Raw genomic sequence first — 27,682 nt, 5'->3', positions numbered from 1 at the left:
AATTCTTCATTCAGGTAAAATCAGAAGACCCTGATACAACCCATTTGTTTTTAAAGAGTCCTTCTAACACAGAAAATCCTAACGATTCTCACAACCTTGACAAACAAAAAAAAAAATTCATAATAGTGTCCTTTTCCTGCAGGCATGTGCAGAAATTGTTGACAGTCCACTTAGCAAAGCGTTAAGATTCAGCCTTTGAAGGTTAACATCTTCTTCAGGGCTCAAACCAAGTCTTGCACAGCAGTGCCCAAAACTACAGCCATTCATTCAGTAAGTAAATTTAAAGGCACAAAACTTATGCATTTAAGTAGTTAAGAAAAACATATTTGTGTTTGCCACTACTTTTTAATGCATTCCATTTCATTGTTTTGCTTACATTAATGACCATTTCGCATGTTACTATAGGAGGATAGCTCTCCCTTAACGACCATGACCAGATATCAACACAAACTTTGATTTAATGGTTCTTTCTGGTAAAATACAATTTACTCACACCATACTCCTTTCACAGTTAGGGTATTGAGATCAACTGTGGCACTGACAACCAATGTGTGGATGACTTGAAACTGATTTCAACTTACCAGGTGAGGCCACGCTACAACACAGTCTTGCGCTACATCATGATGGGAAAAGCCAGCAACCTAGGCCCTAAAGCAGCAACATACCGGAGGCCTATGATAACTAACAGGCCTTTAAGATACGATGGGGCTTCGCCTTCATTGCCTTGTATGTTGAAAGAGACGGAGCCAAGGAAGAGAAGCTACAATTTGAGAAAATTCTTGGTGGCAAGCAGTTCGATAATCTTGGTGCTATTTTGGCGAGCTATTTAGACCTGCTAAAAATTAATTAAAGAACTTTAGTTTAGACCGTAACACAGGCAGTACAATTTGTTACTTTTTAGCGTCACCTTGTAATTGGAATGTTTGACAGGTTTGAAAAGGGTGAAAAAAGGTGGTTCATGTTTTATGTTCACATTAAAGGATGCATCCCAGTCAAAAGCAACCCAAGATTTCCTCACAGTAGTAACTATAGCCTAGGTAATTGTTGCGTCCACCTTGTAAAACCACGTGTCAGACAACACGACAACCAGTAAACAAACAAGTCTTGTGGAAATGAGCAAGCGTGATTTATTGTAACAAAGAAAAACACGTTAAGGTGAGGGAGGTTGGGACAAAGAGTTGTGCCAAATAAAATGAAAGCAATATAGACAAAAGACGGCCTATCTAGCTACCTCTGGAAAAAGAAAATCAACAAACAAAATTCCAAACTGGCTTGTCTACCCAAGACTTCCCCAAAACAATACAGCGGTGGCATCAACCCATAAACCTAGAATAAACCTGAGTGCACAAAATGAACAGGTACCTCGTCTTAACTAGTCCCAAAAACTCCACACCAGACAAACCGAACCCACAAAATACGCTGCAAGAGCAACTAAGAGACCAAGACAGCAAAATCTTGTGCACCAAATCCAAGAGGCAGGAGAAAAGAGCTGAAGGCCTGAGACTACCTCGCATCTTAAAGGTTTCTCCTCTTTAGAGATTGGCTCACTGACGAGTAATCTCCAAATAGCTGTCTTACACAGTGAGCAGCAGCTCTGCAGCCATTACCTGAAGAAATAACACAGGAAAGGGGAGGGGAGTCACAAACACACAAGACCTGGCTGCCTGGCACGTAACAGTAATACTATATTTAATAAATCCTAAACCTTTGTAATTATAAAATAAAATCTCTGAGTTTGCTTTGATCAAAATAAAACTTTAATTTTAGAAATAATTTTAAGAATAAAAAGGTTTAAAGAAACCAAACCTATGTGTCTCCAGGCACACTTGGAGCTTGGCAGATTTCATTAACCTGGCTTCATAGACCAAATATTATTGAGTGTATAGTAGAAGGAAATTCATCAGTGTTTCCTAAAAATATTTACCATAAGAAAACGTTATACATTTGAAAAGTACTGGTCCAACAGAGTACCCTGTGAAACTCCCATGACCAACCCTTTGTATGAGTGGACAAATTTCGAAACCTATCTGACATAATAAATAAGATTCAAACCAGTTTAACGGCAGTACAATTTAATCCAGACAAAACAATGTTGTATTACAGTGACTGGATTGTGATCAGTTGTGTAGAATGTGAAGCTATATTTGAGTCTTGTCCCCCCTCATATTTAGATCCTTAATGGTTAAAGTGGGCCTTGATGACTTCTGATGTCACCGTTTCAGTGAAAACATAGGAGAAAAACTCTACAGAGCCACGTTACTCTCCACATACCCAGCTGGGCTCTCTTAACAGGAAGTTCACAGGTCTCAGAAAGCTCAGGTCAAAACCTTTCTTTCTCCACAATGTCTACCCTGATACAAATGTTCTTCTGAGCCACACGCCATTTACTTTTTTCTTTCTTTTGTTTGTTTATTTTTTTTGATACAGGGAAGAATTGAGTGTAAATCCTTGGACAGATGAAGATGTTTTATAAACGGGGAAAGACAGATTGCATGATTGACAAGCCCATTTTCAAAGGGACAACTTCAATAGGTTTTGTTTGTTATACAGAAGATTTCATCTCAAAGCCAAAGAGGAGGTGGTTTGATTTCTCTCCCTTCACATGGTTTAGTAGGCTCTCTTCCATCGTCTCCTATTGCATTAGGAATCACCAGTGAACTTGACATGAAGCTCTTTATCACGGCAATGCCACCAGGTACCATTTGTCGAGTACTTATTATTTAGAGAGCTGTCATATTAAAATGATTACTACTTTAAATATAAATAAATACTGGATTTCAATAATTGCTCTTCTCCCTGTTTGTGGGAATGAGTGTGTCGCTCCAGTTCAAGCGATCTCTAACAAAATGAAAGAGAAAGATGTAAAGAACAGCATCTTTGTTACAATTGAAAGTTTGTGATTTTTTTAGTAGAAACAAACATAATATAATCTATAACAAGTGATCATTTTTTAAAAATTAGAATACCTAATAAAACAAAATGTTTATTTATCTCCCCACTACAACAATTTTTCTCCTTTGGAAAGAGTAATTTGGAGAAACAAGTCAAGCAGTCAATCAAGGTAAATAATTACTTACAAATAATCACTCAGTATTATTAGATGTTTATTGCTCAAAATTTAGACTTTAAAAGCTTGGTCATATCTCTCAGGTCACAAATGTAAACAGGGTGCGAATTTCCCAGTGGTGATCAGGTTCCAGTAAAGCTCGGCGACAAAGACATCTGGGTGGATTTGAAGAGTCTGCGCAGGTAATCATGCCGATACATTGAGCAATTGGCCCCATAAATGTCTCAGATGTAGATATAAGACGCATGGAAAAGACAAAATGAGGAACCACACCCTGGCCTCTGTTAAAACTAACATGACTACATCGGCTCCAATTCAAATCGCAAATGTCAAAGAGGTCAGAATGAACAGCCTGCTGTCCGAAGACTTTGTTGCTCAGGTACATAAAACAAAGTCAGTGGTGAGTGCTGATACAAATTTCCTTTGTAAACTTGAATTAATTATAGATATTTTAGAAATTTATTTGTATTTATTAAAAAATACAATATTTATTTGTATTTCTAACCTCCTGCAGACGCTCTGTAGCCTGGTGTACAGTGTTCAGCAGTGCAATAAGTTCATGGAAGAGGGGAGAGTGCGACCAACAATATCTCGCCAACGTTAGCAACACAGTGGACGAGCGGAAATATTTGTATAATCGACAGTAAGTGCTACACTGTGTTGCGTATATTTTGCTCATACAACATTCTATTTTTATTTTTTTTTATTTCTTCAGATCGGACTTCAATCTCTAAATCCTCTTGACCAGCACGGCGAGCCTGGATACGACACAAACCAGTAACATCTTCTTTCCAGCGAATCTAACAACAACCCCCCATTTTCAGAAGGGTGATGCCATGATCTTATCCATTCCATGTGTTATATGATGCATTAAAAAGCTTGAAACTAGACCCCACATTCTGTCCTGTCACATCTCAGGTTGAGGGCAGAAAAAGAAGTGTATACCTGAACCAGAATTCCACCAAAGAGATTGCGGAGAACGCTCGGGAGGGTTGGCATTCCTAGCTTACTCTACAGCAGGCCTGTATACAGGTAAGACACTGGACATACACTACTTTAACTGACTGAGGCATTCCAGAAAATCGCAGCCAGTAAGAGTTCAATGGTTTGTAATTATTCAAATATGTATTCAGTAGTTCTCCTCGGTCTTCTGATATGGTATTTTTTTTTCTAATTTATTTATACTCGCAATGCAACAACATGACATATGTTTTATAAAATTTTTTTTGTCCCCTTTATACTATAAGGCTGGATTTTTTTCAAGATAAAAATTACAATCAGATGATAAGTAAAAGTGCAGAGGAGAGGAGGATCCTGGGACCAATGAAGAAGCAGCCTGAGCAAAATAGAATAATAGTCAATATCTGTGTCAGCAATTATTTTAGGACACAAGCTTTTTGTGGAGAGTCGCTGAGGCCACCTATACAATTTTTAACGTTAAATGTGGTTTTTGATATTTTTTAGAATGTTATAGCAGTATGTTTCCTTGCTTCAACAGTCTCTAATGAAGGAAAACAAATTGGTGTGTGAGTCTAAAGCTATCTTCAAAGCCCTCATGGTAGAAAAAAAAAAAAAAAAAGGTGACACTAACATGGAATAGGTTGTGTCTAACTCAAGCCTGACAACCAGGCAAACAGAGTTTTATTTCATTTTCATTCGATACATTGAAAAATGCTTGGTTTTCGGCAGAATTCACTCACCTTAGGTCACTCATTCATTTTGGGTTTGGGCCAACCAGAATGGAAGAAATCACTAAATGTCATCATTAAACTGAGTAGTTCAATATTTCAGCACTATGAAATGACTCAACTGAAATACCCAGCAGTAGAAAAATAGTTTGTCAGATCCATCAACCCTTAGCAAAACTGGTTCTTTGATAGGTCACGCTTCAGAAAGTTAGAAAATTGCGCTTAAAGTTCCCAATCGAAGGCTTGCTGTAAACATAGGGGCTATTAGTGTCTAGTGAGTGATTAATACTATTGGTACAAATGGCGACAGGAGCTTTAGAGTTACGTTTTACACTTTGTAATCCTCATTATTGAACTGAGTGCACATATTAAGACACAGACCAAAGAAACATTTCTGTATCTATATATTTCGCAAATAATTGTGTATTAACTGTGTAGAAACAAAAATAATTAAGACTTCTGTACAAGATAACCTGCTTCATCAAATAATGTTCTGAAAAACCTTTGAAGAACTTGCTTAACACCTGGGTAACTACTGTTTAAATATTTTTTATATGACATTGAGAACAGAGTAAGAATTCTGAAATGAACTAAAAGGACATTTATTGTATTATTGATCATTAATTATTTGAAAAAAAATATGACTAAATTACAATACATTGCCGACAACACTAGGTACAGCAGTGAATAGAATAATTAAAACTTTCCTTCATTTAACAGGAATAATTAAAAAATTTTCCTTTTAATTAAGAACAAAATGCACTTTTATATTGCTTACCGTATAAAATGTAAACTTTCTCGGAAATACCATCATGTGAAGATTTGTTTTCAATACTGTAGGTAAGTATATAAAATCAGGAGTGTTTACCGAGAGAAATATTCACGGCTGTCACAACTGAGGGGTCAACTGCCCTACATCGACAACAGTAAACACAAGACATTGAGGTATATGGGGACTGTCAAAGACAGGAATAGGAGACAATGAAAAACGTGGTGAATCTTCTGTAGAACTCGCTGCAGGAGAAGGCAGATCCCCCACTGTCTTTTTTCAATGAATGATCCAAATCTTGAAGTCTTGAAACAGACTGGAAATTTGCACGGTCGATTTTACTCCTACTCATTGTTAGCAGCAGCTACCTGAGAACCAAGGATGTGTCCGAACTTGCACAGCAAGAGGCCTCCTCTATCCCCTAAAAAAACATTATAAAAAATAAAAAAAAAAAAACAACATCATTTGAAAATCCATGCCAAAAAAGGTTTCAGAAAAACTGAAAATAAGGAAAGGTTTGGTTTTATTGTTGAAAAATGTTGTTGTCGAGTAGGATGCGGTATCTAACTTTCTACCAGCAGAGGCGCCGTATCGCTACACAGGGTATTCAGGACAAGGAAATCTCACGTGAATACGTTTAGAGAAACTGGAGACCACACTTGAGTGTGAAGCTATTGTGGCGTAAGTGGCGAACAGTGATTTGTAAAAACAATTTTTAGCTCTTTTGCACTTTCAAAAAAATGTGTAGTGGAAGGGCAACTTCACCTCTGACACCACGCCTACATAATACTGTAGCTCACCTACTGCATCAGCCAGATTGTAAAAGTGCAATATTGCAACCCAGATATCTGACTAGCAAAATGCTCACACACCGCAATAGATTTCTCAAAACTATTTAAAGTCGATGGCCAAGGAACACCTTCCACTACACTGACATTTTAAAGTTTCATGTAATGGAGGATAAAGGTATTATAGAGCAAAAATCTATAGTATATGAGGTCCGAGGCCCGTGACCAGCCAGCACAGAGCCAAAACCAAACTGACAACACCATACTGAACCACCAGACGGAGCCCTGCTTACCTCACCATTGACCTCCAGAGTCCCCACTGAAAAGATGGAAAGAGCACGGTGTGAATTTTAACAAACTCCACACCCACATTTAACCACGAGGAGAGACATGACATAAAGCAGCGTGTGCAACTGACGCTGCAACACCTCAGGACCAAACTCAAAGGTTCACTACAAAGTGGACCCCTCCTCCGCCCTACTGCATCGCCTGATGAACAAGACATACAGATCCAAAGGAACAGCACAGAATATACTTATTGCAGGAGCAATAGAACTGAAAGAGAAGAAAATCCAGTGATGATGCTGCATTCGAGGAAGGTGAGTAGTTGAGTCCAAACTAATCAGAAAGAAATTCCTCCGGTTCAATAGAGACTGTCGATACAAGTGATGCGATTAAGTTCCACTCGAAGCCATATCTTAGTAATCTAAACATCACAGTGTATGAAGTAGCACCTGAGGGAGAGGTAAACTTGCGTGTTGCACAGACCACCTAACTCCATGTGACAGTCTGCCCTTGGGGAAACCAAAACAAGAAGGAAAATACAGACACGGACAAGAACAAGACAACGCCAAAACAGCAAACTACCAAAAGAAGACTCAGACAGCAAAAGCAATGATGAGAACGTTGAGCTGGTGCGTCGTTTTTCCATATGAACCAAGAACTAGAGAGAGTCAGAGAACTGCAGCGTATGAAGCCAGAGGCAGAGCCATTTGACCAGCTCTGACGATGCCTAGACGGAAGCACCAGAGCTGGAAGATGCAACAGTTCTTCAAGAGGAGGCAGATGACGGACAACAGCGGCTCACAGCAGGGGGGGGGCGTGGGGGGGGGGCTGATGGAGATGGTGAGAACGACACTGCAGAGCCCTGAGGAAAGTCTACGAAGATTCATCAAGGAAGATAATCCTGACCTCAACCAGACGAACCAGCGTCCCCGCCACGTCACGACACCCATCCCCCGAATACTGACCTAACAACGCCTAGGGGTGACGAAGTGGGGTGAGCAGCGGGTGTCCCCGCCGTGCAACCCACTGGTCATGTGGCGACCGTGGGTATCACTAGACACATCTTAGACCGTACACGAACATTACTCCTAGTTGCCGAAGAAAATGTACTCTGTAAAATCAGAAACGTAAGCGACTTGGTAACCAGACTAAAAGAACTCGATGCCCAGAGTAACCGTAACTGAAGATTGATGGTGATAGGTCTAGAATGGGTCAAAACTTTGATAAATGGGTACATGATCGAATTGAATGTCAAGTTGCCATTTAAAAAATTAAAACCAAGTTTTCAGTGAGAAAATACATGTGTGAAAAGGTACACTATCATGAAATGTCAGGAGCCATATATTTATCAGAGCTAATCATTAGAGGGTATATACTAAATATTATTATTTCATTTAGTAAAGCTCATGATGTGGTGAAATTGTCTGTGTATTTTCTAAAAAGGAAAGGTTGTTTTTTGATGAAAAATGTTGTTGTCGAGTAGATGCGGTATCTAACTTCTACCAGCAAGGCGCGTTCGCTACACTGGGTGCATTCAGGGACAAGGGAAATCTCACGTGAAATACGTTTTAAGAGAACGAGACACACTTGAGTGTGAAGCTATGTGTGCGTAAGTGGCGAATCTGTGATTGTAAAAAAACATATTTTTGCTCTTTGCACTTTCAATTAAATGTGTAGTGGAGTGCAACTCACACTGCACCACGCTACATAATAGCTGTAGCTTCACTGCTTCACCAAGTTGTAAAAGTGCCATATTGCAACCGGATATCTGACTTAGCAAAATGGCACACAACACCTAGCCAATGATTTCCTCAAAACAATTTAGAAGTCGATGCCCAAGGAACACCTTCCACTCACTGCCATTTTTAAAGTTTCTGTAAGGAGGAATAAAAGGTATTTTTAGAGCAAAACTACAGTAAATGATGTCCGAGGCCGTGACCCCGGCCGAGCACAGCCAAACCAAAACTGAACACACCAGACTGGACCCAGACGGAGCCACTGCTTACCTCACGACATTGGACTCCAAGTCCCCCTGAAAAGCTGGAAAGAGCACGGTGTTGAATTTTACAAAACTCCCACACCACATTTACCACGAGGAGAGACATGACATACAGCAAGCGTGTGCAAACGACTCTGCCAACCCTCCTCAGGACCATACTCAACAGTGTCACTACAAAGTGGACCCCTCTCTCCGACCTACTGCATCGCCTGATGAACATGACATAAGATCCAAAGGAGACAGCACAGAAATTACTTATTCAAGCAAAGAACTGAAAGAGAAGAAAATCCATGATGATGATCGCAGTCCTAGGAAGGTGAGTAGTTGAGACCAGAACTAAATCAGAGAAAATCCTCCGGTTCATCAGAGACTGGTCTTTACAGGTGATGCGATTTAAGTTCCAGCTCAAGCCATATCTTAGTAATCGTAACATCACAGTGTATGAAGTAGCACCTGAGGGAGGAGTTAAGACTTGCGTGTTGCACAGCAGAACCTCCTACTTCCATGTGACGTCTGCCCTTGGGAAAACACAAAACAAGAAGGAAAATACAGACACGGACAAAACAAGACAACAGCCACAACAGCAAACCAAAAGAAGACACAAGACAGCAAAAGCAGTGATGACGTTGAGCGGTGGTCGTTTTCCATATTACCAAGAACAGAGAGAAAGTCAGAGAACTGCAGAATATGATCCAGAGGCAGAAGCCAATTGCAACCAGCTCAGACATGCCAGAAAAACGAGCACATAGCTGGAAGATAGCAAACAGTTCTTCCACGAGGAGGCAGAGACTAGACAACAGAGGCATCAACAGCTGATGGAGATCGTGAGACGAACACGCAGAGCCTGGGAAAGTCTACAAGAGTCATCAGAGGAAGAATACTCCTGACTCCACAACCATCGACCAGCTACCTGCAGCGACACAGACACCATCCCTGAATACTGACCAACAACGCCTTGTGACCAGAAGTGGGTGAGAAGCAGTGTCCCCAGCCTGCAACCCACCGGTCATGTGGCGTAACCGTCGTTATCACAAGACACCTAAGACCCTAACACTAACATAACTCAGTTCGGACGCCAGAAAATGGGACTCTGAAAATCAGAAATGGTAAAATCTATGGACTGTGAAAAAGGGAACAATTCGGGAGAACACATTGAACTGGTGCTGTACAAACGAAGAGACAGTAACAGACTAAAAGAACTGGGGCTGATATGAGTTCTAGTACAGAGTTGATCTAATTGGGGTCCAGAGTACAGTAACTGATGATTAGTGGTATAGGTCTAAATGGGTCAGATACTTTGATAAATGGGTACTGATTGAATTGAATGTCAAGTGCCATTTTAAAAAAGTAATACCATGTTTTCAGTGAGAAAATTCAATGTGTGAAAAGGTACACTATCTGAAATGTCTGGAGCCATTTATTATCAGAGCTATCAGTGAGGGTATATAACTATAATATTATTATTTCCATTTAGTAAAGCTCATGAGTGTAGTGAAAATTGTCTGTGTGTTTTCTAAAAAGGAAAGGTTGGTTTATTGTTGAAAAATGTTGTTGTCGAGTAGGATGCGGTATCTAACTTCTACCAGCAGAGGGCGCGTTCGCTACACTGGGTATTCAGGGACAAGGGAAATCTCACGTGAATACGTTTAGAGAACGAGAACACACTTGAGTGTGAAGCTATTGTGTGCGTATGTGGCGAACTGTGATTGTAAAAAACATATTTTTGCTCTTTTGCACTTTCAAATTAAATGTGTAGTGGAGGGCAACTTCACTCTGCACCACGCTACATAATAGCTGTAGCTCACTGCTTCAGCCAGTTGTAAAAGTGCAATATTGCAACCGGATATCTGACTTAGCAAAATGCTCACAACACCCAAAGATTTCTCAAAACTATTTATAAGTCGATGGCCAAGGAACACCTTCCACTCACTGACATTTTTAAAGTTTCTGTAAGGAGGATAAAAGGTATTTTTAGAGCAAAATCTACAGTATATGATGTCCGAGGCCGTGACCAGGCCGAGCACAGCCAAAACCAAAACTGACAACACCAGACTGGACCCAGACGGAGCCCTGCTTACTCACCATTGGACCTCCAGAGTCCCCCTGAAAAGATGGAAAGAGCACGGTGTGAATTTTACAAACTCCACACCACATTTACCACGAGGAGAGACATGACATAAAGCAGCGTGTGCAACTGACGCTGCACACTCTCAGGACCATACTCAAAGTTCACTACAAAGTGGACCCCTCCTCCGACCTACTGCATCGCCTGATGAACATGACATAAGATCCAAAGGAGACAGCACAGAATTACTTATTCAGAGCAATAGAACTGAAAGAGAAGAAAATCCAGTGATGATGATGCAGTCGAGGAAGGTGAGTAGTTGAGTCCAGAACTAATTCAGAGAAATTCCTCCGGTTCATAGAGACTGGTCTTTACAGTGATGCGATTAAGTTCCAGCTCAAGCCATATCTTAGTAATCGTAACATCACAGTGTATGAAGTAGCACCTGAGGGAGGAGGTAAGACTTGCGTGTTGCACAGAACCTCCTACTTCCATGTGACAGTCTGCCCTTGGGGAAACCAAAACAAGAGAGGAAAATACAGACACGGACAAGAACAAGACAACGCCAAAACAGCAAACCAAAAGAAGACTCAGACAGCAAAAGCAGTGAGGACGTTGAGCTGGTGTGTCGTTTTCCATATGACCAAGAACTGAGAGAGTCAGAGAACTGCAGATTTGAATCCAGAGGCAGAGCCATTTGCACCAGCTCTGACGATGCCAGACGGAGCACCAGAGCTGGAAGATGCAACGGTTGTTCAAGAGGAGGCAGAGACTGACAACAGAGGCATCACAGCTGATGGAGATGGTGAGAATGACACTGCAGAGCCTGGGGAAAGTCTACAAGAGTCATCAGAGGAAGATAATCCTGACTCTCCACCAGCGACCAGCTACCCGCAGCGTCACAGACACCATCCCGAATACTGACCTACAACGCCTTGGGTGAGCCGAAGTGGGTGAGAGCGGGTGTCCCCAGCCTGCAACCCACCGGTCATGTGGCGACCGTGGGTATCACTAGACACCTTAGACCTTACACGAACATTACTCTAGTTCGGAGAAAATGGACTCTGAAAATCTGAATGGTAAAATTCTATGGACTGTGAAAAAGGGACAATTCCGGGAGAACACATTGAACTGGTGCTGTACAAACGAAGAGACTTGTAACAGACTAAAAGAACTGGAGCTGATATGAGTTCTAGTACAGAGTTGATCTAATTGGGGTCCAGAGTACAGTAACTGATGATTAGTGGTATAGGTGTAAATGGGTCAGGTACTTTGATAAATGGGTACTAATTGAATTGAATGTCAAGTGCCATTTTAAATAAGTAATACCATGTTTTCATTGAGAAAATTCAATGTGTGAAAAGGTACACTATCTGAAATGTCTAGAGCCATTTATTATCAGAGCTATCAGTGAGGGTATATAACTATAATATTATTATTTCCATTTAGTAAAGCTCATGTTCAGAGTGTAGTGAAAATTGTCTGTGTGTTTTCTAATAAGGAAAGGTTGGTTTATTGTTGAAAAATGTTATCTAGTAGGATGCGCTATCTAACTTCTACCAGCAGAGGGCGCGTTCGCTACACTGGGTATTCAGGAACAAGGGAAATCTCGCGTGAATACGTTTAGAGAACGAGAACACACTTGAGTGTGAAGCTATTGTGTGCGTGTGTGGTGAACTGTGATGGTAAAATACATATTTTTGGAATTGGGTAATTGATTTGTGAATATGTTATGTGTGAGTTTATGATCCCGGTTGGACTTCATGCAGTATTGTTTATGAACGTTGTTCTTGTTTAGCCAATGTACCCTACAGTATACGGCTAATCAGTTGCTAGTACTGGTTGCCTAGTTACCGCGCGCGAGCGGGAGACTGGAAAGTAGAGCCGGTTTAAAGAGCCCGGACTGCTCGTGTACAGTTCATAGATAAATGAATAAATAAGCTTAAATAGATACATAATTGATTTGATTAATTTGACAATGTTTAATAGACAGGATTGGCTGACTGTGTGTTGGAGAAACAAGTTGATATTGAATGTACATGGTGAAACTGGTTTCTAATAACAATGCAACAGATATGATGATTGTTTGGATGTTGGGACAGATGTTCATAATTTTTCTGTGTTAGGATATCGAATACCAAAAGTAATGATCAGCAAACGTCCAGACTCACCTCCCTCCTGGACTGCACCCCAGCCAGTGACCCAGCTATCAGTGCCGTTGTTGAACACACTGCCACTCGCTGCCAGACACACAGGTCTGATGTAGTCTGTGAAGCTGACTGGTGAGGAGAGTCTGAGCAGAGCAATGTCGTTGTTGCTGGTGTAGCTGTCGTAGTCTGGATGCAAAATGATGGTGGAAACAGTTCTGGACACTTGGTTTGGGTTGTCACCCTGTAGGCTCTGAAGACCCAGAGAAACGCTCCAACCAGACATACTTGTACTGGAGGAGAAAAGACAAAATACCTTTGGTTTTACAACAAGAGGAGTGTCTCTGATTGGAATGAAATTACTGTCAACTACTTGTGTTAAAACACATTTTAGTTGCCCACCTGGAGAAGCAGTGAGCAGCAGACATCACCCACTCTTGGTTGATGAGGGAACCGCCACAAACATGGCCACCAAATCTCTGCAGACTAACTTGCCATGGCCAACTTCCAGCTGGAGCATCTTGACCTCCAACAATCCTGGTGTACAGAGGAGTGGTGCCACACACTGGAAAATGGTTGCAGGAAAACACACAATTCAGTTCACTGTTACACGTCTGGTCCAGTTACAAATGAGGTGAAATGCATTTTAGTTTAGGATTCTCTCTGGGTCCATTCATAATGCCATCCATCTGAGAATCACTTTCTTTTAAATGAATATGTCTCAAAGGCTTTGGAGGAACTTTTTTCAGTTTACAACAAATGTCCACTTGGAGATACAGAGGAACTAGTGAGAGTTTGGGCTCAATGGTCATCGTGACCTTGGAAAATGTGTTTTTGGCCATAACTCAAGAATTTATATGTTACTGAGGATATAGTTTTTGACAAATATGTAACTAGATAAAACAATGGAATGAAGACATTTCATCATTTTGAAGTTCAAAATCATCTTCACTGTGACATCATCAAGTTTTACAAAAACAACTGCTCAAATACATTTAAGGTCTTTACTACATATATTTTGAGTCTGGATGAATACAGATGTAAACTGTAACTCAAACAATTGTTAGAGGAATATAACAAGGAGTTGATGAGCTGATGATTGGACTGTTGAGCTACTTCCATCTAGCCTTAGCTAGACATAGTGACCACAGAGGTGTTTAATGGTGTGAAGACAAGCAGCGTATTATCATACCGTGGGAAGACGCGTATAACTGTTCTATAAAGTGTGGTTTAAATAAATGGGCATGTGGGTAGAGCATATAATCCAGAACACACAGGCAAATTGGCCTGATGTTAGAGTTTGGTATTGCACATGCTCCTCAAACTAAAGGATGTTTCTTTCATTAGGTCCCTGCACCTTTTAGTAAAGAGTTGTTTTTCTTTTGCTGTACGTTGTGATAAGTAAATGTTTAGTTCTTATTCATTATTAGATTATTAACTGTCTCATCTAAGAAGAGCATCTCATCCCTCCAGAGGTCATTTTAAACACACACACACACACATACGCACACACACACAGAGAGAGCCTTGGAGAGCATGTGACAACATTGCTAATCTGCCCTTAGAAATCCATACCAGGCACAGCAACACAGTGCACTGATCCTTGACCTTTTCGCAACCTTTCTCGATCGTCTTTGCTTGGCAAGAAGGGGGGACCAGCAAGTCTGCAAAAGGTCGAACGTGGAGGGAGTCAGGGTGATCAACACTTTTTATCCTCTTAAATTCCTTGCTCGTTGGAAATACATAACACAACATTTAAAGAAAAGTGGGCACTGAAATTTGATGACAGTGGTACATTTTATAGGTAGTGAGCATGAGAAGAGCTTCACTTCCTGCACAGGGGCAAAATGAGTCAGCACATACAAGTGTGACGGTGTGAGAAAAGAAAGGCCTCACCGGTTGGTCAGTTACCAGTTTGGAAGAAGTTATTCATCTTTTCAAATATCAGTGAGTTACTGGCCAGCTGTTAATTATGTAACTGGTGTTAGAATTCTGTAATTAGTCACAAAGTATCTGGAGAGAGACAACAGAGAGACAGAGAGATAAGATTACAGGGGAAGTTGAGCAAAAAAATTTGAAACGGTTACTGAGGATGTCTCAGTCATGAAATGGTAGCGGGGAACAATCAATCAACTCATACGACAGATCTTTTTGGTATTTGACTTGTCTTGGAAGAAGCCAATCAACAGTAGAAACAGAAGAAAGGAAGTTCAATTCAATTTTATTTATATAGCATCAACATTAACTACAGTTCAAAGTGATGGTCTCATGTTCTTATTTCTTTGGTTTCATATCATTAATTAAGTTCTGGTTACCATGAATTTAACAATACCAATGCTGTGTTCAATCAAGGTCCAAAATAGCCGGTTCTTTAGGTCTATCAAACAGAAAGAGTTTGTCAGTGTGATAACCCCTCCTACATCTGAGTTCCTCTAACTGAGTGTCTTGGTTTGGAGCTGTCACCTTGTGATTCTTGCATTTTGCTTTCACCATCTCCCTCTTTGGGGCTCAGCAGCAGAAGCATTTTTTGAAGTTCGAAGTTTTCGAGTTTTAGTTTTTTTTCTTTCCATGGGACTAACACAATGGGCTGGGTAATTGTTGCTACACTGTTCTTGTCAGGTAAGTCTGTGCATTCAGATCTTGTCTTGCGTCATATTTGCCAACAGTTTTAATTTGACCTTTTTATTTTATTTGATTACATGACATTAAGCAAGCTGTAAGCTGTTTGATCCCCATTGCATGCAGCAAATGTTATTAATGACAACAGTTATTTGTGGAATTTGACATAGATGCAGATAGAAAAACAATTTGAGATGAATATATGTGCTTTTTATCCTTTCATCCTGAATATAAAAGAAACTGTGAAGATTTACATTCTAAATTACGCACTCTTAAAAAAATGTATTGCTCAATAAATTGATTTCCTTGAAAATATGTTTTATAAAGACCAACTGTTCAGCTAAAGACCTCATCTGGCGCACTGGCTGCTTTTCTTGTGTGGTGTTGAAGTGCTATTAAAGGTTATGCACATTTCAGTCCACACATCCTCTTCATCTGTTTCAGTGACACCCTTACTGCCGCCATTTACGTGGTATTTTCTGTCACTTTCACTTGTTGAAGCAACAAAGACTACAATGGCTCAACAGGGGCTTTTTCAGTGATGAAAAAACAAAACAAAAAAAGACCACGAGCTGAAGAAATATTTTGATTTATTTCTTATTATTTCTTGTAAATTCCACAGCAGCAGAACTCTCACACGATGTCACTGTTGGACACTGAAATGTAAATGGAATTAACAGATGACAGTAAACAGCGCCCTGCCATATATATATTCGTGTGATGGCACTGAAACTGATAACAAGTTTGATAACAACTGATAACAGATGGCTAATTTTAGAAAATGTCATGTACTGCCCAAAAAAAAAAATTAAAAAAAACTTGAGCAGCAAAAAGTGATGAGGAAATCTCACACGTAGGCTCGTAGAGAAGAGAGACTTCTTATCAGCTGCAGTGGAAGATATTATATTGTTGCTTTTCTTTTAAGTTCATATAGAGTTCAAACGGTTTTTACAAATTGGAGGAAATGTTTAGAAGTTATAAATTGCAGGCGTTGTAAAAATTATATATGCCTGCATATGCATGCGTGTATAGACAGTTATAGAGTAAAATAGGCTGAAAGGAAACACTGAAAACAACAGGCCAGGAAAGGATCTCACACACAGGAACGTCCTGTTTGGTCAAATCTGGTTTACGTCAACTTGACCTGGACATGTGAACAATGAGAATTTCCATTCACAAAACCATAAGTTGGTCAAAACGTGGAAAACATGATTCTATTGCAAAGAACAGGTTATCATTTATCACACACATCCACTTCTGTGTGATTTCTAATAGTAAGTGGCAAGAATTAGAGTCAACAGGGTCAGCCTCGCAGACAACACAGGCTTCACAATGAATCCTTGAACGTCAAAAGAATCATTCCTTCTGAGCCACTATGTTGAATATGTCTGACTTTGGTGCTCCCTAGTGGCTTCAGAATAAGACACCGTGGGCAGACCGTACTGTTACACCCCAGAGATAGACTGAAGGCAACACAAAGACCAATGACATCACAAACAAAAACACGTAGTCAGATTAATTAACTTCCCCATAATCACATTGCAATAAATGGTTCTCTCTTCTGATTCCTTCAGTGTTAAAAGCTGCTCTTTGTTTCAATATTGATCCCATGGCTTGGAAGACCCTGAACAACTCTGCAGCAGGTTTTGGCTACCAGGTGGTGCAAAGACAATCAGAGTGAGTCAGACGATGCATTGTGGCGCTAAATGTGGGTTTTATGCAAGATGCAAGATTTGATCAGCTAACAACTCTAACTACACAGCCCTCACCACACTGTTTTTGGTTGTTTGTGTGTTATTTAACTTTTTATTAGATTGGTCGTCAGTGCCCCACTTGAACAGTATTCACCAAATGGTAGGGGGGAAATATTTACCTGCGACATCAACAGCGAATCCTGTGCTAGAGTGTCACCTTCAGGTGGGCAACTTTTTATTTCTCAATGTCTTCACAGGGTTTCTACTCATACTGCATCACACACAAATGTATTTTATGTTTTATTGTGGTTTAACTATCTTTAAACCTCTGTCGAATCGTTCCCTTACAGTGCCGAATTATGCAGTGAACATGTCTCTTGGTTTGACATTGAAAGCTAATCCCACCACACAGGAAACACTGGTGAGTAGGTGAACTGCAGAGAATTGCAGAGGTTTGTGCTACTTGGAAATATATCTATATTTTTGTTTTACTACTGATCAGGATTGGTCTCTTTTCAGGCATGTGGTCCGACCATTCCTAAGGACTGTACAAGTATCACCATGTACAATGGTCTGTGCTTTCCCATTACAACTTCCAATTGTGTTCAACCATCCATACCTTCCTCTATTGAAGGTAAAAGTATATTGAGTTGAAAGTTGACAGTGTACTAATGTCATTTATTAAAAAGCCCAGAATCTGGAGGTTGCCTGATACTAAAAGGAAAAATTTTCAAAGGATCGCTTGATTAATTATGCTCACTGGTCAACAGAGTGCCGGTGGACAGAAGTTGCTTTTCTGCTGGATGGTTCAGGCAGCGTGTTTCCAAAGGATTTTCAAATCATGAAGAATTTTGTTAAAAATCTGGTCCGGTCATCTCTGCAGGGAAACACACGAGTAAGAGGACCATGGTCCCAAAGACACAAAATAATTACACAGTTTGCATAAAATAAATTAATAATTGTGTTCTTGTCTTTCAGTTTTCTATTTCCCAGTTCTCTTGGGACCCCAGAGTCCATTATTACTTTGATAATTTTTTCTCATCTACACCATGGGAGACTAACATTGACCATATAATCCAATTAGGGGGAGGGACCTACACAGCAAAGGCCATCAAACATGTTGTGTGAGTGCTGTTATTCTGCCATTATATGATTTAAATGCTAAACTATGACATCTTCACCTTGATTTCCTGTCCAGACATTTTTTAACATGATGAATTTAATCATTGTGTGGACTTCACTAATACAACTGCTTTCAAAAGAGGCATTGTATGAATTAAAGTTTTACACCCTGTGACTGAAACAGACCCAACCACAGCTGGACGTAAAAACTGTCAATTAAAATTATACATCCTCAAATGTTATTGAATAAGTCATGGAAGGAATAGCACTAAAAATGAGGGTTATATGGGTAATAAAGATTAAAATGTTATTTTGTCATTTGGCAGTAATAAAGTTTTTACATCACAAAGAGGTTCCAAACCAAATATGAAGAAGGTCTTGATCGTCATTACTGATGGTGAATCTCATGACCGGAATGAATTACCACAGGCTGCAACGTTAGCTGCTGGGAAACACATTGTTCGATTTGCTATTGGAGTGAGTACAAATGATGGATAAATATTTTGGATCTAGATGTGGGTTCACTGCTAGCTTGTGTGTTGAAGAGTGAGTTGAGTGATTCTCTGTAATCCTCGTTTAAAATTTTAATAACTCAAACCATATATCTAACATCTCAAACACGTTGTTTCAATGTCCCTAGGTGGGGAGTGCATTTGAAACGTCTGCAGCAAAAGGAGAACTGGACACCATTGCATCTGCTCCTTCAAATGATTATGTGTTTCAAGTGGACGGCTTCGGAGCACTTGAAAAAATAAGACAGAATTTGCAGAACAAAATCTTCTCCATTGAAGGTGCTAATGTAAACTAAACGTCAAATCTTCAACGTTGAAATTACTGTACATGTTCTACCATTGACCATTGCTACCTCAAGCCATAATGACTCAGACTGTTGTAGTCTGCCTTTTAAGTACTGTTTTGCTTTTCTGTCACAGGATCTCAAAGCAGCGGCGAGTCTCTGAAAATGGAAATGTCTCAAGAGGGATTCAGTGCAGCTTTTGTGCCTGGGGTAAATAAAATCACAGGAAGGCGACTGGACAGTGACTGGACTGGAGGTTTTAGTGTCATCCTGGTTATAAGAATGAGGAGACTTAATGTATTTAAAACTGTCTTATATCATATAGGTTAAGGTACATTTTAGCCTCATCGTTTTACAGATAGTGTCGTGGTGGAAATGATAAAAACAGTATGGGTGTTATCTGGTTAATGGAATGGATTGGTTGGCATGACAACTTTTGGTCTACATGATGTCACATCCTGTTTCCATAGCATCAAATAAGCAACTAAATTAAAACTCATCAGAAAAGTGGACACTTGAGTATGCATCAGCATTATATTAACTACCTAGAATGACTGAAGCCATCCTTGAATTTTTTTTTTCAATGTGTATTTTAGTGTTTTATTTTGGCCCAATTCGCATCCACTAACATGGAGGGGGTGGAGCTTATGACCTATACTGCAGCCAGACACCAGGGGGAGCTCTACTTGCTTTGGCTTCACTCTTGGGGAGCTGCTCCATCATCCATATTTATACAGTCTCTGCTCTATTCTCTGTTCTAATATGTTATATAAGTCTTACAGTAGTAGATTAGCTTCTCTAGCTGCTAGAGACATACAACTGAGAGGTGGTTATTATTGTTTTTCCTCAAATATTATGCAAAACACTTTTAAATCATTACTCCTCGGTCTACATTGCAGGGAATTCTGTTGGCAGTTGTTGGTGCAAACCAGTGGAGGGGAGGATACATAAAATACTCGCGTACTGGATCCTCAGGACCTCTCAAGACCAGTTCCTTTGAGCCTGCTTTTCTACAGCCTGACAGTTACCTTGGTAAGAATATCACACCAACAATAAACTACTTTCACACTGTACCTACTGTACATCATCATGCACAGTGCATGTGCTTCATGTGTGTAAAGTCTGACAGCAACACATTGATCAGAACAGGAAATTGACAGAAAAATGGCAAACGAGAAATAAGGAGTTGAATATACAAACATGTTTAATACAAGTCACGTTGTTTTTGTTTTTGCATTTAATGTGATACACAGAAGTCTCCTCGCCACTGGAATATACACACTAGCTAAACTTGGATATTTGATATTTTAACTGATGACCTTGCTTGACTGTTTTGAATTCTAGGTTATTCTATGGCAGTTGCTAAAACTTCAAGTGGCACAGTCACAATTGTTGGTGCTCCACGATATCAGCACAGAGGAATTGTGATGGTTGTTGATGAAAGCATGACACATAATAAAATAATAGATCCATATCCACAGCAGGTATGTATTTATGTGTAAGCCATACGGTCCTGAAAGACAACATTATCAGAATTGTGCTTCATCATGCTGTTTGGACGGTTTCAGCAATCTGGTGAATACTTTGGGGCAGAGGTTTGTGCCATGAGCATGAGCAGCCAGTATACTGACCTCATCCTCATATCCGCCCCAATGCATATGGAATCCGAGAGAGAGGGAAGAGTTTATGTGTGCCAGTTGAAGTATTTGGTAAATGACATTATTGTTTTCTAATGACACAATTCATCTATTTTTCTACTTTCAATAAACGTGTAACATTCACTCTCATCCTTATGCTTTCACCAGACAGTTGAGTGTCGCTTTGACTCTCCATTAGTATTAAGAGGGGCTGAATCCAGCAAAGGAAGGTTTGGGTCTTCTCTTGCTGTGCTGCCTGATTTAAATACAGACGGGATCAGTGATTTAGCAGTTGGAGCACCTTTGGAGAATGATGGCCAAGGCAGCATCTACATATTCCACGGCGAAAGAAGACCAAGTATCAATCCCATTTACTCACAGGTGAGCAACAATAGAGAATTCTCAAAGGACAATAAACACATTCGCCATCTGGGGTCTGTTTGCCACTGCATTTAAAGTCTGTATAATTTGAGTAATTCAAACTGTCTCCTTTACACAGAGAATAACTGGCTCTGAAGTCAAGTCAGGACTGAAGTATTTCGGCTTGTCGATCAGTCAGGAGTCTTTAGACCAGAGTGGAGATAAACTGCCAGACTTAGCGTGGGATCAAAGGGCACAGTTGTCTTACTCAGGTATGTCCAAAGTACTCTAATCAAGCACTGTTTTGTCAAGTGTAACTATACCATTTTTGGTCATTTGTAACCTACTGTACACCACAGATTGTGCATAAAAAATGGATGTAAACACCAAGTCTTGAAAGTGAAGCCAATGCAAAAGTATGTGGAATATCATTGATGGTCATTAGGTGCTTTCTCCAAAAATACACCATATTGCCAACGGTATAGACCTTTCTTCCAGAATTTTACTTGTGAGGTTAGACACTGATGTTGGATGAGAAGGTTTGGTGGTGTGCTTTACACCACTGCATCCGGCGCTTTGCATTGCACTTGGTGATGTATGGCTTGGATGCAGCTGCTGGGCCATGGAAGCCCATTCTATGAAGTTCTCTACGCACTGTTCTTGAGCTAATCTGAAGGCATCATGAAGTTTTGAGGTCTGTAGCCATCGACTTTGCAGAGAGTTGGTGACCTCTGGGCACTATGCGCCTCAGCATCCACTGACCCCGCTCCACTTTGTTATAATATCACTGACAGTTGACAGTGCAATATTTATTTGACCAAAAATGTCAAACTCAAATCTAATGTCAGAGCTGTAGTCTACAAACCAATGGGTGTTGTCACTGTGGCACCATCCATCATTTACAAGGCTCATGATGTATTGTTTTTGTCAGTGTCTTTTGTAATGTGTGAAAACCAAAGCAAAGGTTGGTCAGTCGTGACATCTCGGCCAGTTTCTTTCTATTCTTTTCTTTTTAATAACACCTTAAAAAACCAAAGCTGTTTCACATGTTATTTCTCACCATTTCCAGATCAAGACCTATCGTCATGGTTGAAGCTACTGTGTCATTCGACCCAAAGATAATCCCTACTCAAAATGTAGACTGCTCAGTAGCATTGCAGAACACAGCTACAATCTGCTTTACCATGACCAGTCTCACTTCAATATCTACAGGTTCTTCAGGTGACAAACCTACCGTCCGTCCATTCTTTGGTATGTTTGTTCAGTGTACCATTCAAATTTAACTCTGATCTATTCCAGCTCAAGCAATAATCAAACATACTTTCACACTGGATGCCACTCGCAAGGCCCCAAAGAATCGAGCTTATATCACTGATAAACAACGAGAGTCGACCGAGACCATTACTGTTTCCTTAAATAGGAACAAATGCAGCACCTTGAAATTCTTCATTCAGGTAAATCAGAAGACCCTGATACAACCATTTTGTTTTTAAGAGTCCTCTAACACTGAATCCAAATGATTCTCACAATCTTGACAAAAACAAACTTCATAATAGTGTCCTTTTCCTGCAGGCATGTGCAGAAGATGTTGTCAGTCCACTTAGCAATGAGTTAAGATTCACCTTTGAAGGTTTACCGTCTTCTTCAGGGCTCAAACCAAGTCTTGCGCAGCAGGCCCAAACTACAGCCATTCATTCAGTAAGTAAATTTCAAAGGCACAAAACTTAGTATTTATGAAGTTAAGAAAAACATATTTGCGTTTGCCACTACTTTTTATGCATTCATTTCATTGTTGCTACATTATTGACCATTTCGCATGTTACTATGTGGAGAGCTCTCCTAGACCATGTCCAGATATCATCACAAACTTTGATTTAATGGGTTCTTTCTGGTAAAATACAATTTACTCCACACTCTCTTTCACAGTTAGGGTTTGAGATCAACTGTGGCACTGACAACCAATGTGTGGATGACTTGAAACTGGATTTCAACTTTACCAGGTGAGGACACGCTTCAACACAGTCTTCGCTTACATGCATGATGGGAAGCCAGCAACCTCGGCCTAAAGCAGCAACATACCGGAGGCATATGATACTAACAGGCCTTTAAGATACGATGGGGCTTGGCCTTCAATGGCCTTGTATGTTAAGGAGACGGAGCCAAGGAAGAGAAGCTACAATTTGAGAAAAATTCTTGTGGCAGCTGTTCGGATAATCTTGGTGCTTTTTGGAGTGCTATTTAGACCTGCTAATAATTAATTATAGTACTTCAGTCTAGACGTAACACAGGGAAGTACAATTTTTACTTTTAGCATCACCTTGAAATCGTATGTTTGGCAGTGTTGAAAAGGTGAAAAAAGGAAGTTCAGGTTTTATGTTCACATTAAAGGATCCATCCCAGTCAAAAGCAACCCAAAGATTCCTCACAGTAGTACTAGAGTCAAAGGTAATACCATATTAATAAATCCTAAACCTTTGTAATTATAAAATTAATCTCTGGGTTGCTTTGATAAAAACAAAATTACTTTAGTTTTACTTGAGTTTAGAAGTAAAAAGTTGAAAGAATCCAAACCTTTGTGTCTTCCAGGCACACTTGGAGCTTGGCAGATTTCATTAACCTGGCTTCATAGATAAATATTATTGAGTGTATAGTAGAGGAAATTCATGCAGTGTTTCCTAATAATATTTTCCAAAGAAAACATATATAATTTGAAAAGTACTGGTCCTAACAGAGTGCCCTGTGAAACTCCATGACAACCCTTTGTATGAGTGGACAAATTTCGACCTATCTGACATATATAAGATTCAAACCAGTTTAATGGCAGCACATTTAATCCAGACAAAACAATGTTGTATTACAGTGACTGGATTGTGATCAGTTGTGTAGAATGTGAAGCTCTAGTTTGAGTCTTGTCCCCCCTCATATTCAGATCCTCATTGGTTAAAGTGGGCATTGATGAGCTTTTGGATGTCACCGTGTCAGTGGAGAACAGAGGAGAAAACTCCTACAGCAGCCGCGTTACTCTCACATACCCAGCTGGGCTCTCTTACAGGAAGTTCACAGGTCTTCAGGTAAGGCTCAGGGTCAAACCTTTCTCACATTGTCTCTGATCAAATGTTCTTCTGAGCCACACGCCATTTACTTTTTTCTTTCTTTTGTTTGTTTATTTTTTTTGATACAGGGAAGAATTGAGTGTAACTCCTTGGACAGTGAAGATGTTTTAATACGGGGAAAGACAGATTGCACGATTGACAAGCCCATTTTCAAGGGCAACTCTAAGGTTTGATTGTTATACAGAAGGATTTCTTCTCAGAGCCAAAAGAGGAGGTGGTTTGATTTCTCTCCTTCACATGGTTTTTAGGCTCTCTTCATCGTCTCCTATGGAATTGGAATCACCAGTGAACTTGACAGGAAGCTCTTTATCACGGCAAATGCCACCAGGTACCACTTGTCGAGTTACTTTTTATTTATGGAGGTGTCATATTAAATGATTACTACTTTAATATAATAAATACTGATTTCAATAATTGCTCTTCTCCCTGTTAGTGGGAATGAGGTGCGCTCCAGTTCAAGCGATCTCTACAAAATGAAAGAGATTGATGTAAAGTACAGCATCTTTGTTACAATTGAAAGGTTTGTGATGTTTTACTTGAAACATACATATATATAACAAAGTGATCATTTTAAATTAGAATACCTGATAATTGAAAATGTTTATTTAGCTCCCTTAGCTACAACAATTTCTCCTTTGGAAAGAGTAATTTGGAGAAACAAGTCAAGCAGTCAATCAAGGTAAATTATTACTTCAAATAATTCTCTCAGTATTATTTATGATGTTTATTGCTCATATTTAGACTTAAAGCTTGGTCTTTTCTCAGGTCACAAATGTGAACAGGGTGCTGAATTTCACAGTGGTGATCAGGGTTCCAGTAAAGCTCGGCGACAAAGACATCTGGGTGGATTTGAAGAGTCTGCAGGTAATGCATGCCGAAACATTGAGCGATTGGCCCCAGAAATGTCTCAGATGTAGATATAAGATGCATGGATACGACAAAATGAGGACCACACCCTGGCCTCTGTTAAACTAACATGACTACATCGGTTCCATTTCAGATCGCAAACTGTCAAAGAGGTAAAGATGAACAGCCTGCTGTCCGAGACTTTGTTGCTCAGATACAGAAAACAAAGTCAGTGGTGAGTGCTGATAGAACTTACCTTTTAAAATTGATCTAATCAAAGATATTTTAGAAAATGTATTTGTATTTATTACAAAATACATATTTATTTGTATTTCTAACCTCCTGCAGGACTGCTCTGTAGCCTGGTGTACAGTGTTCAGGTGCAATAAGTTCATGGGAAGAGGGGAGAGTGCGACCTACAATATCTCTGCCAACGTTAGCTCACAGTGGATCGAGCAGGTAATTTGTGTATATTCGACAGTAAGTGCTACACTGTGTTGCATAATATTTTGCTCATACAACATTCTATTTTTATTTTTTTAATTCTCAGATCGGACTTCAATCTGCTAAATTCCTCTTGACCAGCACGGCGAGCCTGGAGTACGACACAAACCAGTACATCTTCTTTTCAGCGAGATCTAACAACAACCCCCCTGTTCAGAAGGTGATGCCAGATTTTATCCACTCGTGTTATTTGAGGCATAAAAAAGCTTGAAACTGACCCACATTCTGTCCCGTCACATCTCAGGTTGAGGCAGAAATAGAAGTGTATCCTGAACCAGATTTCACCAAAGAGATTGTCGGAGGATCGCTGGGAGGGTTGGCTTTCCTAGCTTTACTCACAGTCAGCCTGTATAAGGTAAGACACTGGACATACACTACTTTAACTGACTGGACATTACAGGAAAATGCAGCCAGTAAGAGTGCAATGCTTTGTAATTATTAAATATGTATTCAGTAGTTCTCCTCTCTTCTGATTTGGTACTAATTTATTAATACTCCAATGCAACAATGACATATGTGTATAACTGTTTTTGTCCCCTTTATACTTTAAGGCTGGATTTTTTAAGAGTAAATACAATCAGATGATAAGTGAAAGTGCAGAAGGAGAGGAGGATCCTGGGGCCGATGAAGATGCAGCCTGAGCAAAATAGAATAATGTAAAATATCTGTGTGAGCAATTATTTTAGACGCAAGCTTTTTGTGGAGACGCTGAAGGCCACATATAGCAATTTGTAACTTTAAATGTGTTTGGGTATTTTAAGAATGTTATCAGTATGTTTCCTTGCTGTCAGACAGTCCTCTATGATGGAAAACAAATTGATGTGTGAGTCTATGCTTTCTTCATAGCCCTCAATGATAGAAAAAAAAAAGGTGACACAACATGGAATTGTTGTGTCTAACCCAAGCGTGATAACCAGGCAAGCAGTGTTTTTATTTTATTTTCATTCGATACATTGAAAGATGCTTGGAATATTTTATTATTTTATTTTATGATTGATCTGTATTTATTATATAAATATGACTAAATTACAATACATTTGTCGACACTAGGTAACAGCAGTGAATAGAATAATTTAAAACTTTCCTTCATTTAACTGGATTCATTAAAAAAATTCTGTTATTTAAGAACAAAATGCTCTGTATTGCTTTACCATTATAAAATGTAAAGTTCTTCGGAAATACCTCATGTGAAGATTTGTTTTCATTACTGTATGTAAGTATATAAATCAGAGGTTACCGAGAGATTTCACGGCTGTCACTACTGTGGGTCAACTGCCTACATCAACACAGACAACAGAGACATTGAGGTTATGGGGACAGTGAAAGACAGGAATAGAGACAATGAAAAACGTGGTGAATCTGCTGTTAGAACTGCTGCAGGAGAAGGCAGATCCCCCACTGTCTTTTCAATGAATGATCCAAATCTTGAAGTCTTGAAAAAGACCTGGACATCTGCACGGGCCGATTTACTCCCACTCATTGTTACAGCAGCTACCTGGAACCAAGATGTGTCTGACTTGCACAGCAGAGGGCCTCCTCGATCCCCCTAAAAAAACATTAAAAAAAAAACAACATGAGTTTGAAAATCCATGCCAAAAAGGTTTCAGAAAAACTGATAGATGGGATTTTTCTTCACCTCTCGAAAGTCCATGGTGTTAGTGCAGATGTTCTGTGAATCAGAAACATTCCCACAGCTTGCCACTTGAGTTTCTAGGTCTTGAAGAGAGGATCCGGCTTTACTGCCACCTACAAGAATCACAAGAAAAGTTTTTGTGGATTATCAATTGATGACTGACATTGCACTTGCTATAAGAGCAAACCTTGCAAAAAACACAAAAGCTAGATATCAGCGTACCTCTTCTTTAGGGTCCATTGTCCCAACCTGCCACCCAACACTGGCTGCCAATTGGGAAGGGTCTGGTATTGCTGATGTCCAGACACACAGAGCCATCAGTGGGGGTATATGACTACAATATTATTATTTGCATTTAGTACAGCTCATCTTCAGAGTGTAGTGAAAATTGTCTGTGTGTTTTCTAATAAGGAAAGGTTGGTTTATTGTTGAAAAATATTGTTGTCTAGTAGGATGCGGTATCTAACTTCTACCAGCAGAGGGCGCGTTGCTACACTGGGTATTCAGGGACAAGGGAAATCTCGCGTGAATACGTTTAGAGAACGAGGAC

General features: G+C 39.8%; 2 protein-coding genes across 2 annotated transcripts in view; one reads left to right on the top strand and one right to left on the bottom strand.

Annotated features, from left to right (window-relative positions):
• The window catches only part of LOC125022019 (integrin alpha-M-like), a 108,050-nt gene extending 81,693 nt beyond the window's left edge, over positions 1 to 26,357 (top strand). Inside the window, 29 exon segments of the mRNA XM_047608286.1 lie at positions 17,241 to 17,344; positions 17,472 to 17,542; positions 17,641 to 17,755; positions 17,892 to 18,016; positions 18,100 to 18,245; positions 18,570 to 18,720; positions 18,884 to 19,034; positions 19,176 to 19,249; positions 19,939 to 20,071; positions 20,384 to 20,523; positions 20,608 to 20,748; positions 20,845 to 21,057; positions 21,176 to 21,272; positions 21,275 to 21,308; positions 22,106 to 22,257; positions 22,336 to 22,490; positions 22,609 to 22,734; positions 22,963 to 23,036; positions 23,966 to 24,107; positions 24,218 to 24,316; positions 24,398 to 24,477; positions 24,583 to 24,669; positions 24,759 to 24,828; positions 24,915 to 25,013; positions 25,150 to 25,230; positions 25,344 to 25,454; positions 25,546 to 25,659; positions 25,744 to 25,854; positions 26,051 to 26,357. Coding sequence (XP_047464242.1) covers positions 17,241 to 17,344; positions 17,472 to 17,542; positions 17,641 to 17,755; positions 17,892 to 18,016; positions 18,100 to 18,245; positions 18,570 to 18,720; positions 18,884 to 19,034; positions 19,176 to 19,249; positions 19,939 to 20,071; positions 20,384 to 20,523; positions 20,608 to 20,748; positions 20,845 to 21,057; positions 21,176 to 21,272; positions 21,275 to 21,308; positions 22,106 to 22,257; positions 22,336 to 22,490; positions 22,609 to 22,734; positions 22,963 to 23,036; positions 23,966 to 24,107; positions 24,218 to 24,316; positions 24,398 to 24,477; positions 24,583 to 24,669; positions 24,759 to 24,828; positions 24,915 to 25,013; positions 25,150 to 25,230; positions 25,344 to 25,454; positions 25,546 to 25,659; positions 25,744 to 25,854; positions 26,051 to 26,140 — 3,286 coding nt within the window. The 3' untranslated portion in view covers positions 26,141 to 26,357.
• A 103-nt stretch (positions 26,358 to 26,460) lies between these two features.
• Positions 26,461 to 27,682, bottom strand: part of LOC125022829 (prostasin-like) — a 36,676-nt gene continuing 35,454 nt past the window's right edge. The window contains exon 5 of the mRNA XM_047609770.1: positions 26,461 to 27,045. Coding sequence (XP_047465726.1) covers positions 26,776 to 27,045 — 270 coding nt within the window. The 3' untranslated portion in view covers positions 26,461 to 26,775. The remainder of the gene's footprint in view (positions 27,046 to 27,682) is intronic.

This window comes from Mugil cephalus, chromosome 16 (assembly GCF_022458985.1).
Source record: "Mugil cephalus isolate CIBA_MC_2020 chromosome 16, CIBA_Mcephalus_1.1, whole genome shotgun sequence".
NCBI lineage: Eukaryota > Metazoa > Chordata > Actinopteri > Mugiliformes > Mugilidae > Mugil > Mugil cephalus.
Note: the sequence above shows the minus strand (reverse complement) of the source record. Positions and strands in the feature narration are given on the sequence as shown.